The sequence below is a fragment of the Crassostrea angulata genome, chromosome 7 (genome assembly GCF_025612915.1).
Source record: "Crassostrea angulata isolate pt1a10 chromosome 7, ASM2561291v2, whole genome shotgun sequence".
Lineage (NCBI taxonomy): Eukaryota > Metazoa > Mollusca > Bivalvia > Ostreida > Ostreidae > Magallana > Magallana angulata.
This window is the reverse complement of record NC_069117.1, coordinates 15,954,687-15,969,085: the sequence shown is the minus strand read 5'-3', so window position 1 is coordinate 15,969,085 and position 14,399 is coordinate 15,954,687. Positions and strand designations below refer to the sequence as shown.

At 34.7% G+C, this 14,399-nt stretch overlaps 3 protein-coding genes across 3 annotated transcripts; 1 reads left to right on the top strand and 2 right to left on the bottom strand.

Moving 5' to 3' along the window:
- Positions 1 to 223: 223 nt before the first annotated feature.
- Positions 224 to 3,826, bottom strand: LOC128155687 (macrophage migration inhibitory factor-like). Its single transcript, XM_052817521.1, has 3 exons — positions 3,518 to 3,826; positions 1,915 to 2,090; positions 224 to 432 (listed from the first exon to the last, which is right to left on the bottom strand). Exons 1-3 carry the CDS (start codon positions 3,635 to 3,637, stop codon positions 393 to 395), a joined length of 336 nt encoding a protein of 111 aa, XP_052673481.1. The 5' UTR covers positions 3,638 to 3,826; the 3' UTR covers positions 224 to 392.
- A 4,165-nt stretch (positions 3,827 to 7,991) lies between these two features.
- Positions 7,992 to 10,162, top strand: LOC128193208 (uncharacterized). Its single transcript, XM_052866540.1, has 2 exons — positions 7,992 to 8,113; positions 8,766 to 10,162. The coding sequence occupies exon 2, from the start codon at positions 8,767 to 8,769 to the stop codon at positions 9,946 to 9,948; it is 1,182 nt and encodes a 393-aa protein (XP_052722500.1). The 5' UTR covers positions 7,992 to 8,113; position 8,766; the 3' UTR covers positions 9,949 to 10,162.
- Positions 10,163 to 10,863: 701 nt separating this feature from the next.
- Positions 10,864 to 13,075, bottom strand: LOC128156688 (uncharacterized). The gene is made up of 2 exons (XM_052818917.1): positions 12,222 to 13,075; positions 10,864 to 12,113 (listed from the first exon to the last, which is right to left on the bottom strand). Exons 1-2 carry the CDS (start codon positions 12,285 to 12,287, stop codon positions 10,983 to 10,985), a joined length of 1,197 nt encoding a protein of 398 aa, XP_052674877.1. The 5' UTR covers positions 12,288 to 13,075; the 3' UTR covers positions 10,864 to 10,982.
- Between the last annotated feature and the right edge of the window lie 1,324 nt (positions 13,076 to 14,399).

Here is a 14,399-nt window from a genome sequence, read left to right as displayed (position 1 = left end):
AGATAGAATGTCAAAAAGAGCGAAGGAGGCCAACATTATTGCTGCACCTCCTTTCGTTGCTACGGACCAAGACTAAGCGTTAAAATCATAATATTGAATGAACATAATTCAATACACGAGAACTATTGGAGAACGGAACAAGCGATATATTCCATCCGTCTCTCGCTTCTAACCCTTCATAATCCAGGGTATAAGATAAAAATACCATTAAGTGTAATTAAAATAAATTTTTGTTTTTTATTACTTTTATTGACAATTGCTTGATATATCAACATCTAGGTTATAAAAAATTCAGATGTCTAATACTTGTCAACAAAGAGCAAAAAGTGTGTCATCATCAATTCAGTCACTTGATAGGAAGCCAACATCTTGAGTCTCTTTAGATATGTACATCATGTGCATTTTCTAGTGTCGAAAAACAAAACCAGGACTCTGAAAATAACAAAAAAAAAGTCAACGAATGTTTTTTTGTTTGTTTATTTCTCTTTTGCTTGTAACATGTTTGAACATGTTTGTAAGAATCTTGAATATGCAAGAATATTTTAGGTACGTTGTGACGCACTATTTACCGAAATAAACAGAAGAATTAAGTGTCATTTCATGAATAGTTTCTTTCCCCAAAAAGTCACCTAATAGCTTAGCGCTGTGGGAAAGAACTTTCGAGTTCGAATCCCGCGCTGGGGATTTTAAAATTTTTACATTTTCAACAAATTTTTTAACGTATTTTTTTGGTTAAATATTGTAAAGTTTGAAAATTGCAAACCGGTGAAACTCTTTTAATTGTAATGTACTTTAATTCACATTAATATTGACATGTGTCCCTTACCACCTTAAGAGTTTGATCATAACAGGTTTGTGTTTGGACAGGGTTCACTATTTTCACAAACGAATCTTTATTCCACTAAGGATGGTTGTGATTAGATCCCAAAACCTCCAGATTATCAATAGAACCACTGAGGAGCAGCAGAACCATCCTTCCTTACATCGACTCCTTTATGGTATTTAAATATTGTTAAAAAGGTGGCGATGTCTGAGTACTAGTATATCACGTTTTATTCTAAACCTTTTAACTTAGCAATAATTATATTCTACCTGTTTTGGTGTGTTACACTCGAGGACATATTCAATAAAACCATAACTTCATGTTCGACAATTAATATGTTTTGGTGTTTCTATCACATGTGTATTACTTTGAATTATCCTATTAAATCACTTTTTATTCTAGATCTTTTAACACATCAATTATTTTGCATGTTATGGTAGATTTCACTCGAGGTCATATTTAATAGAACCACAATGCTTGACATGGTAATATATCCGGGTGTTCATACCACATATTATGCATTTCCTTTGAATTATCGTGACATTATCCTTCTTTTGTTATGTAGAAATAGTACAAGTGCAACATTCCAGCATTCATGAAAATTACAAAATGGGGATTGGTACAACTTGTTTACTTATTAAATGTTTTTTAAAAAACACGATCGTTTATTGGATTATCTGAATCTAAGTAAACCAAGTGCTGGTTGTCAGGGTCATTAAATCATACAATGAGAAGTATAAGCTTTGCATGATGCTTAAAATTTACGTAAACTAAAGGTGTGTACTTATGTATTTGTATAAATTTGATTTTTTTTAATACACATGCATGTATCGATTTCTTTCACAGGTATGTGCATTTTTATCAAAAGCCGTCCAAATGTGCTGCATAAATATGTTTTGACAGACTTACATAGGCGTCGAAACCGGGGGGGGAGCAAAGTTATAAATAACTGTAACCAAAATATTTTTTTTTTTGGCTTGTCAATTGTCAAGTTTTTGAATAAGTCTACCACCCCTACACTTTTAATTTGCTTCCGATGCCACAGCACACTACAAAGACCGACGAAATTCGGCTGTACGACGTCACGCTACCTGTCAACCGGTATACGTAGTTCGTCTGCCATAAACTTGGCCATTCCCGTTGCGTGCTTGTGTTTGGTGGTTTGTGATATGACGTCAGTGTTGTGGTAAAACTCAATGTTCATCATGGGAGCCGTCAGACCACCCCTCATCATCGGGGTGTCCGGATGGATTTCCACAATCACTCTCTGAAATATGACGTCATAATGAGTTGAGCAAGTGTGCGTGGCGTTGTTATGTATTAATTTTAAACAACGACAAGCAGGTTAAATAAACTCTATTTCATTGATTTAAATAAGTTGATAACTGATATTTTTCATATTGAGAAGTGGTAGCAAATTACTAAAAATATTCAGCGCTGAAAAATGTGAACATCGGGACACAGGATTTCGCGTATCGTGGACTTCGCTTTGAAGGAGAGGGGGATACTGTTTTGCCACGGGCACCTGACGTTATAATTTTTTGTCATAATAAAAATAAATACCCTATACCTAATAATACACAAGGTACATTGTATTTATTTTTATCATGACAAAAATTTATTACGTCAGGTGTTTGTGTGCATGGCCCTTGTGTGTCCGTCTGTCGGTCTGTAACAATTTTTGTCGCATATTTCTCTGCAACTATTCACCAAAGTTGCTTAATGTCGAATTTGTTTATTTTTAGCCCAAAATTCGAAAAACATTTTGTCAAAGATTTTTTTCAGCTTCTATTCATCGCAGATGCTTGAAATTTTAACCCAAATGCTTGAAATTTTAACCCATTCTTAGTTTAGGTATTTGTATTATTATTGAAAGTTTCGTCAAAGATTTCTAATCAACTTTATCAATCAATTTTAGCACACACTTTGTTTAAGAATGCCATATGGTGGGGTTAATTTTTAAACAAATTCTATGTAAATATCTCGTCATTCAACTTTTAATTGTTAAATTCATCACAATTCTATAAATGAACATGAACATGCATAGATAAGCATAATAGTACAAAGTAATGCCATGTAATGCCAGCATTACACTAACATTTGCAAAGTAATGCATTACATTACCATCATTTGAAAAGCTAAATTTTGCATTTCTAGCATTACTTCGAAAACATGTAATGCATTACATTAAGCATTACCCCAAGCATGATCTCGATAAATGTCGACTTTGCATATTTTGTATATTCACACCATAGTGGGGGTATCACTAGTGAGGATACCTTGTTTTCATTAAGAAAAGGCAGGTGCAGGTGATGTACTGGACACAATCGTCATGTTAACAGAGGTGACAGGAACCCCGAACTCTCACACAGTAAAGAAATTCTCGTCATTATGGTAAAATGCAACATAGAGCTGCATTCCTTTGTTAAGATAATTTAATGGCTTAATTTAATAAGAAACCGTAATGTTTAGAAGTTATACGGGTTTACTTAGCCTATCCACCCCGATAACTTTCTCTTTGATTGCTTTTTTTTTTGTCTTCCTGCAGGTAAAAAAAAATAGCACCTTTATGAGCACTGGAATTCAAATCGATTTTTTGCTAGTTACTAATGTTTAAAATCAGTTAAGACTAAAAATGGGAACATTGTGATTTAGTACAACAAATCGGTCAATTGTCCACCTGTTTCTACCTACCTTTGCTTCCGTGTTGTAGATCTGGCATAAGTGTTCCGTTAATTTGCTCAAGAAGTCCTTTTTAATGGACTGTCGTGGGACATTAGTCTTAATTACTGCAGAGACACTTGTTAGCGTCATTTTTTGGTTTCTGTCCCTATCAAAGTCAATGCAGCCTTATAACGCGGAGGGAAAAAAACCCAACCCCTCTTGATAGAAACCCAAAACCTCCTGTCAATTTTTATAAAACACTAGAAAACCAGCTCCCGAGCCAAGAAAAATAAGCGTTCGTTTAAACTGGTAATCTACAAGATAGGTATTGAATTTAAAGTGAAACAAATACAAACAGCGCTATTCAAACTTTCCCTGGTAGCGGGCTTTAAACAATTCTGGTCGTTCTGAAGGTCTGTCGTGAGGCGACGGGCCACGGAGATGTAATGATTTGTTGGCGCACCCTGATACGCAGATTTCCTCGTCATAAAAATCCCGTTTACCAGTTTTAAATCAATTAATTTAATCTAAATTGGGGTGCAACCTTGGCGTAAATCTTTGGTTGAAGGAATAGTTCTTGTGGTCTTTTATAATTTTGTTCTCATTGTGTAGTTTATATAAGTTGATTTTATTAAGTTATTAAGTACTAAAGCTCTTTTGTATAGGAATTTTTAAAATAAAAATTGATTTCAAATTCCAATGAACATTTCTTTGTATTGTAGACAAAGACGATTGACTTTAAATGCGTTTTTGTCTTCCAAACACGAGGAATACAAACTGTGAAAGAATCGGAGTCAGGCGATGGTTTCTTTGTATCTGGAGGAACATATGGTGCACGTTCAGTTTGAAAGAAAACTTAACGCACAATTAATTAATGGTAACACGCGATGCATTTATTTAGACGTTTAAAGATTTTTAAAACAATATTTTTAATGATGCAATTCATACAGAACAATGCTTTGGCAGTATGTACTTGCCTTTTGAATGGGCTTCTAATGATCAAATGAAATCTGAGAGTCAGTCGTAGAGTAAAAAGCAAGATGCAGGGCTCACAATTCTCTGTCATGTAAACAAGACTCGTGTCCTGTTTTTGTTTACATGATTCAATATACCAGTAAAAAAGTCTTTTTTTTCAAGCTGATTCGTCTTAAATAAACAGTTTTTATTTTACAACACATTCATTTTAGGTCTTAAACTGTTACTTTAAAGCTGACATGAATTCATAAAAACGTTTGGTCGCCAAATCAGTTTCGATAACTTCTCAACTCATGAACTGCCACTGGGGTATATATATTGATCAAGAAAATTTCCAAGGTATCCGTATTATTTTACACAGTGCTGCTTTACTTTGCATGCACATCGAACACGCGTGTCGTTAATATAGAGTGCATAACGTCTGCATCATTTTGGAAACCCCTGTGGTACTACATCCAACACAGTAGATAAATGATATTAAACCCAAGAAAGTAGCAATGTCACATCGTTTCCATCGGTTTATACAGAAACACTCCGTTTCTAAAATCCATGCAATCATTGACATTGTCCAATCTGCAACGGTGTATGGTTTGCGCATGTGCGCTGCTATAACACACACAGGAAAACGTCCGATAATTATCGAGGGTTTTTAAAATATGCGTGCCTGGATTTCAGTCTGTCTTGTTTCGTCGTTCATTGGATATTCCTTATTAGTACAGTGGTTTCCATATTATTTTTGTTCAAAATGCGTTTCTACAAGTCTTTTCGGCCGATGTAACGTGTTCGGGTGAATAAAATACTTGACTGCGGTGAAGCATGAATAGTGCTATCGGCCTTATATAGGGCAGGGGGTGTGTAGCGATGGATAGAGCAATAGAAATCGACAGCTGATGTGGCGGTAGTCGGAGATAAAATGGAAATATTGCGTATTTATGAAGTCTTATCTATTCTTACAAAAATGACAAGCAAATATATATTTGCCGACTAGCCCAGAATGCATACGAGGGAGCCGGAAGTTTATTTTAAGCTGAACAATACAAAATTGTATCATGTACATATAATGTAATATAAAAAATCACTGCCTCACCCTTTTTTAACAACTATTTGAACCTTTCATCGACGACGTGACCAGCCAGAAAAAAACAGAAATAAAAAACTATTAAATAGAAAAATCTCTGGAAACCTGTGTCCCAAACCATGTCAAAGTCGCAAATGCGCGCCGTCTCGAGGGTAGTGCAGGGACTTTGCAACAAAAATATGAAAATTTTAAGCTTCTAAATTATAGTATAATAAAAAATAAAAAAAATTATTGATGAAAATTTGATGCGTCTTTGTAAGATGACGGGCTAGAACTGATTTCTCGTGCTAATCGAACACCAATCATACACTCAACACGTGACTCGTAACTATGAATTTTATTGGATACAATTTTCTACTCGAATCAACAAGACAATTATTTTCCGCTAATCTCCGTACCGCGGAAAATATTAATTCATGTCAGCTTCAGCATTCAAAATGTAAATAAAAGGTTTGTTTATATTACAAAGAATTGTAAACCCTGTAACTCGCTTATAACTCAACGAATGACACTCAAATTTTGGTTGCCTATCAATAATGCCTTACTGAAGCATTGTAAACATTACAATCAGAAAAATAATTTTCATTGTAAACATTACAATCAGAAAAATAATTTTTGACCGAAATCGTGACCATGCCTTTAAGTTATGACCTTGAAATCCATTATACATAAAGTCTGATACCTTAATTATAACTCACATTATTCAATAATAGAAGGCTAAGTTGCACTAAAATGACACTATATATCATGTTTCAAAATGTTTAAAATACGTGTAGATCCTCGCTTTTAATGCCTTGAGAAAATGAAAGGTTTAGTTATGTTGCTTTTCACGGGAGCTTAGTACTACCATTTTAGATCCCTCTCCATATACAGACAAAAGTTTACAAAATACTCTCTCTCTCTCTCTCTCTCTCTCTCTCTCTCTCTCTCTCTCTCTCTCTCTCGTCATTTACGACCAACAGATATATAGGATATCCAACAGACTTCTTGGGTCTAAATTAGAGATTTGCCCTGAGCAAACAAATGTGGTTATTTACGGGCGTAGATAGATAGTATGAGATGGGTAGTGTAACTATCCAGGAGAAGGTGAGAAATTTGCTCTTTATATTTAAACAAAAAAATAATTTCTTTAAGTTCATGCGGGTTATGAAGGTTGCAAAATTGCAGAAATTGTGTTAATTTTTTCTGCAATGATCGCTACATACAAACATTTTATTGTTTACATTTACACCTTTCTTTTAACAAATTAATAAATCGATTGTAAAAAGTAAGTAAAATTCACTATACTAGTAGTCTCAAGTTATTGCTTCCATCACTTTTTGATGATTTTTAATAAAAATACACATTCCTGTGAAAGAAATACAGTTGAAATCGATAAAAGGGAATATATCCAAGATATTTTCATTGAACATTTATCATTTTTTACTCATAAAAGTTCACAGGAACGAAAAAAAATTCTTACGGAGATTTATAATGGGAAATGTTTACATCTTTTCTCCATTCGGAAGTATTCGGGATAACTCGCGCAATTTTTCAACGTTACCATCCGGGATTTTAATGGCTGATGCAATGCAAAATCTGTAGACTTTCTAGTTTGGGATGTGTATTGAAACCTGAAGCGGTCGAGGGGGCGTTTCAAAACAGATACTAGTAATCTGGACATTTTTCATATTAGTGGATGAACTTAGTTTGAGCACAACTTAGGTATTTATGATTATCGAAATAGCAAGCAAAAAATGGTGGAAGCAAAAACTTGGGACAGAGTAAAAAATAACTGTTAATGTACATTAGTCCGTTAGCTAAAAGAAACAGCCAAATCGTCTCATATGGGAATTCGATTAGATGATATTATCATGATTTAGATTAGTTTGTGCAGTCAGTGATTTTTGTTAGGTCGCTGTAGGTTTCGACCAATCGTCAATCGATAAACGGGGCGCGTAGATTTCAGTCTGGCTGTTTTTATAGAGCTATGAATTAGATCTAACTATAAGTTTCCTTAATTAAGAAATAGAGGGAATGATACTCGATAGGTGTAAATATAAGTCTTTAACAGTAGGTGTAACATGAGCCGCTTTTAAAATTATTTTTAGTGTACCAAAGAGGAAGTGGGTGTTCATATTTATCTCAGTCCAGTCTCATTTGATTTTCCTGCAGTTTGAGGATTGTTATTGTTCAATTGATGTGTCATTTAATTATATATGAATTAATCTGTACCGGTGATACTTCTGTCATGGTGTCATAGCAGTATTTCCAAATTGTGGCTTGCTAGATGCACGTGTGTATTTTGCTAGAAAATTGTAAATGAAGCGTTGCTTAAAAAGATGTCAAGAGGATTTTTCCCAGAAGTTCGTTTTGAATTTTTAATCTGTATTTAAAGTTTCGCAATTTTGGCCTGTAGTGTCACCTTATGTAGAGGCTAAAGCGGGATAACTCTAAAAAGTCAAAGCAGTTATTCGTTTTGTTTACTTCCGGTTGTGCAATTTGTCAGTTTTATTTATAAAAATACTGTGATGAAATTTCTTGCAGGTAGTCTTTTAATCTCCATTTGATCTTACACAGTTGCACACAGTCAGGTATGTATTCTTGTGAAAAAAAGCGACATGGCATCTGTTCTTATACTTGTTAAGTAACAGGTTTATCCGCCTGATAGCTGTATAGCGTATAGTAGAGGAGCGGTTTATTGCATCTGTTACTTTGCATATTTTATATTCACCGATAGCTCTAACTGTTACAATTAAAATGTCAGTTTAACAGCCGTTTGATAAGCTTACTGTACATTTATTATAATACTTTTCAACTTTACCTTCCTTCAGGCTTGATTGAAGGATATATAGGCCTTTACAAACCTATATATTTAAATTCTGTTACTGTCATATGACTTGAACTTGACACTACGTTAAAATATTTTGTATGTTAGTAAATGGTCGATCAATGACCAATCTCTCAATTTTAAAAGGAGTTTTACCTTTAACAATCTCAACGTTCAAGGCTCAATTTAATGTCAGCCGGATTAGTTCTCTACTGCGGCTGTGTCTTAGTATTTAACACTAAATTAGAATCGGAATTCAATGATCGCCATCATGCATAATGGTATTAATGTCATATTGCACCCCAAAACCCTCAAAATGACCTTTACATCTCTCGGATAGACATGAAACTCAAAAGAGATCATAAATTGGTATGTGAATCAATTAGGTAATACTTCCTTGTGTTTTCTTTTTACAGAATGTGGACTATCATTTCACAAATCATTTCCTTTGATGAAATCAGCAAAAACTTCAAAACGTGGAAAGAAAGGGATAGATTTAAAAGTGATTCCACTCAAGATAACGACAGAGACAGAAAATCTAGCATTAGTGGCGTAAAAAACGAGGAGAAAGGATTACTTCCGTTAGGCAATGGGAGCTGGATTTTTCTTCAAACATTCCAGTGGGAAAAACAAAACGAAAGTAGGCGATCGTTGCAAAGACACACTTTTTTCAGTTGGATGTACAACAAGGATGCCTTGCTACATTATATTGCAGATTTGGGAGTTCTTCATTTTTTCTCCATTTATCAGAACGTGTGCGGGGTGTTGGTTGAAAACAATGTTGTCAATCTGTCTTGGAAAACCTTCGAGCCTTACCTGTGTGACACGTATCATCACGCAGATGTGTTTAGATGTCGGAGGCTGACCAAGCAGAAGATAGACGTGGTCAAAGTGTCCGTTGTAGTGGAGGAGCATGCTGTTGGTCATGACTTCGAAACCAAGGATGGACAGATTCGTATGCAAGCGTTTTCTACTCTTGTTCGAAAACTCGTTCCACTACCTTCCGTTGGTGAACAGTTTATGTGCTATGTTAAAGGAGATGTGTACTTAACAGGCATTCTAAAATACTTCTTTATTCGTCAGGTTTTTAACGACAGGGGTGTTCGTTTAGGGAGGTCCGAATATGAAGACATGCAGCGCCGCCTGGAGTCTTGCAAAAGACTGCAGCAAAGTTTTGACGCCAGTATTGACGCGTTTTCTCTACAGCTGGCAGAGGCTGGCTACTTCCTCACTACTGACTACAAACTAGCGCAGTGTTTCAAATGTGGCGGGGTTTTACAGTTGAAAAAGTTTGATTTTGATCCATGGGAAGACCACGCCTACTGGCATCCAAGCTGCCCGTTCCTCTTAGAAAGAAGAGGACAGGAGTTTGTGGACAAAGTGCGACAGAAACTCAAACAACGTTGTAATTTCAATTCGGAGTGTGTTTTCACATTCAGACTTCGGAATCTCGCGCCTGTTTGTCCTCTAGGTAGCGGAGCAATACCCGACAGCGATTCGTCGGACGACGATGATGACGAGATGGGCGAGGATTCGGATGACTATTTCGGATCAGAGAGCCCGGAAAGTGACTATTTCTCGGATGATGAAATATTTTGAATATAATTTTAATGTTTTTTCTCTCTCTCTCTCTCTCTGTGCATTTGTCTATACGTACAAATTGTACGAACAATCTACTTGATATGTTAAAAGTGGTCTATCATGTTCAGGTGTATATGATAGTCGACAATTTATGATTCTTTTTGATGATAAAATAGTGCAAATACAAACGGTTGAATTCTATAGCAGAAATAAATTAATTCATTACCTCATGGTTCTTTATTATTTTTCACCTGTATATATAGATATTATAATGTTTTTGTCTCTGTACTTGTGTTTTCATAAAAACTATCATTTACCTATACAGTAAATAGATAAGATACATGTGTAACAGAGAGAGTTTGGTGATGTTTCTCTTCATCTAAACGACTGCAGTAATAAGTGGTCCACAGGGACCAAGCCCGTTTTAACATTAATGTCAATAACCATCTTTATTTATGGTTACATTGAAATTAATGTTAAAACGGGCTTGGCCCAGTGAACTGGTCTGTTTGAATATCATCCTTGAAATAATTCGGAGATCCCGTATTTCAGCCGATCTAAATCCCTGTTCAGTGGTTTCTATTGTTGAATAGTATTCGGTGTGGGACCAGTAATCGGCGGTTGGACGCCCAGCGTTTATGAATTAACGCTCAGCATCAAATCACTGGTCCTGACATGTCATTTTCAAAAACATAAACTGTGACCTAGGAAAATGATTTAATTTTTTTTGGTTCTATTCTCGAGTGTTTTAACTTTTATTTAGAGTGACCGGGTGCATGTTTATTCACGTTTATCATGTACGTTAATTTAAGCGGTATTATATCATGTCTATATGATATCAGTTGGATTTATATAAGCCTTGATAAAACAAATCTACATATTTAAGTCAACTTTTTCTAAAGGTAGGGAAACAAACGGAAAAAAGACTTGGATTTGTTTATTTTTAAGAGCATAGCACTTCTTTACAGACTCAATAAATAAAATATTATTTACAGGTATTCACAATAGTAGCACTATATCATAATTATATCTGCGTCCAGATAGACCCTAAGTCAAATCACCAACAGAGTATGGGCATCTCTGAATTCCTGGCTCTTCAAACTGTTGTTAAAACGCTGAATTTTCTTTGCGAGAGCTTTCTTATCCAGCAATTTCGATTTGCATGTCTGTCTTCTAAGCAATCCAGTCTTTTTTACTACGTTTTTCTTTGGTGGTTCCTCTTGAGGTTTTTCAAAGACCGAGTTATCGCCCATTGAACCAAGAGTTGAGCAGCTGGAGACACCGGAATCCCGCATAGCAAGATGGCGTCTGCTGTGTCTCTTCTTTGTCAATTGTTGAGAGAGGGAGTCGGTGATGTTTCTAGAGATAGCTGATATATTAATGTCAGGAACTATTTGGTTATTGAGGTGAATTCTGGTACTTGTGCGAGGTATTCTCGCTCTGTTGTCATAAATGGTTTGAGGAAATAAGGACTCACTCTTTTCCATCAAACTGTCACCAACACATAAAGTGCTAGAGCTCTCGTCTGACGACCAAAAACTGTTGCAGTCAGCATCTTTTGTTTCCTCAACCATGGCGTCTTTTCCGATAAAAGTGGAACAAGCACGTGGGTGACTGTTTTTCTTCCGCAACAACTTCGATGTTTTAATTGGTTTTTCGGGAGTCACGTGATTTATCATGGTAGACGATCCTCTAGGATGAAAACTTTTCCTTGATGTCTTTGGAGGAGGGTCGTTTCTTGGTCCACTTTCACAGCCCTCAACAACTCTGTAAATTTTTTCTCCCCCAAAGTCGATGGACGGAACGCACTGGCTTGTCTCGGCGTCCCCATGATCCCAGGATTTCTCTTTCATCTCCTCCTCGGGCTCGGAGAAGAAGGTAGTATCGTTGGTATCCTCTGCCAGAACAGTGACCATTGAATCGTCACAAAGACTTCGATCGTTTCCATTCTGATTACTGTAGCTGAATGTGTCTTCCTCGGCCAGATTTGATATTCCAGTTACTCTTGTGAGTGACCCAGGGGTAGAGAAGAAGAAAGAGGGTGTCCCTACGATTCCCCGGGCTGGGGTCGGAATAGGGTAGTCGTCTTTGTTGATCCCACAGTGTTCAATCATTGACAGAAACCTCCTCTCGATATTTTCATATTCGTTTTGAAATTCCATTTCATCTCGTTTTAACTTCAGCTGTAAGAGATAGCAATAATTATACATTAATTTTATTGCAAATGTTTATGTTGATGAAGTTTCAAATATTTCATGCTTTAAAAGAAGTTATCAGCAAAATTCACTCACCAAGTCAGCTTTGAGGACATGGAACTGTTCCCTTGGTTCTAGACAAGACTTGTACAGCTCAGTCATCTCTCTGCTATCTAAAAATAAACACAAGGGGTGGTTAGCTATGGAAGTGATCTAGAATTATGTTTTACCGTGGATTGCAGACACTATGAAATAAAACCATTTACCTTGATTTCGTTAAACTTGAATTACAAATTTCTTTACTATTCTGTATATATATCGTCATGAATTGTAAGTCGTTAATTTTATTTTGATGTTTAAGTGATGGTAAAATAAGTTTTTATATTTTTCCATTAATTGACGACAGAGTACTCAATTTATATAAATATAATTTTACCAAATAGAACGCGTGTCTCTTAATTAAAATCTGACATCCTAATGATGAACTATTAATAAACACACATGCATGCTAGGTTCGTCCGCTTGTATATACACTGCGTATAAATGTACCGTTACTTAACGAGTTGAGTATTTGTACACTTATTTTTTGAAAATTGTTAAAAGCGTAGTAGGAAGAAATGGAACTAAGTAAACAAGAAAAAAATATCCTACCATCAAAAAGTATTGTACTCTCCATGCTCGTAGATTTTACTTGAGATGAATGTTAGTCTGTTTGATTACTTATCAAAGAATGTTTACGTTGCAACATATTTCATCCATATATATACAAAATAAAGCCATAATTATATGTTTAATGAAGTGCACTAAATGCCCATTTAGTCAGTTATTTTGTGTTAATTTATTTAACACTTTCTGGTATCTAATAAAATTTAACACCCCTGGGGATATTGATTGCAATTTTTGATGTGTTAGGTGTTGACCAACATCTTAATTATTGAATTTACAGATATATATGTGTCAAGATTGGTGTTTTAAAACCATTATCTAGTTAAAAGTTTCCACTTTTCAGAATATGTTAATGTTTCAATTAAAAATCTTATGATTATAATTATATAACATTTTCGGTAATTGATTTATGATTTTATTTATTGAAACACAGTGCATGTAAATTAATTTCTTAATTCAAAAATATATATTTTTGTGACTTTTTCTGAAACAAATTTTTAAACAAGATTTTAATTGTCTTCGTGTAATCATTTTAATATACGTGTACCTGTAAAGTTAAGTAATCTAGGAAAATATTTACAGAGAGCAGAAATTTGTTTGTAATAGATAAATAGATAAAACTTTGATGTATTTAGTACATGTATTGCTACATATTATTTCTTATATTGTGTAGGTATTCTTTGTATCTGATGAGCCATTTGGCTTAAAGAATAAATAAACAATACAAACCTGTATATAAAACAAGAGATGAATAGAAAATAGATTTTCAAAAAAGTTTCTTTCAATGTTTTAAAATTAAAATTACTTAACAACCTTATATCGACTTGTTTCTAGTGTAAGATTACATTGTTATATACAGTATACACAACTTTTTTTAACGCAGTCGATACTCTAGATTTTTGTTTACTTCTGGTGGTAGATAAGCTTCTGAATGTCAAATGCCACCATATGTTCTTGAAAGATAAAGTAGGGAGAGGGCTAAAATAGACCGTGCCTGCTGTCTTATCCCAGAGACATAAATAACATTTATGGTATAAATAACCAAAAAAATAACAATAAAACCACAATAAAGTGAAATTGCAAGAAATAAGTCGAGATTTTACTTTCAGAACTCAAATATTGTGTGAGAACCTTGTTAAATTGACCAGTGTTTATTATTTCAACATTGATAATGATGATGCTAGTGGTGAAGACGTTTTTTCTCCTAAGTGCATGCGTTTTATGAATTTATATCGAAAGTGTTTACTTTTCCATTGAAAAAGTTTGAATTTTTTATTTATTTTTTTTAGAGATATGCAACATTAAGGTTATAAATACTATTTAATATCATTCCAGTAACTTTGTTTCGTAGCCTCAATTTTAAGGGAATTTTTTTGTGTTGGTGTTTTTTGTTTTGTTTTGGGTTTTTTTTTTTCCTGTGGATTTTTTCTTCATTTTATCATTTTGCTATAAACTTTAACTGTCAACACTGAGTCTTACTGCCCAAATTTACACACTGAACAACATATGTTATTTTTGGTAGGTTGTGCGCAGATGTGTATACTGCATGCAGTTAATTACATTAACACATGGTCCTAATTAGACTTCATTAACACCAATTCTGCTTAC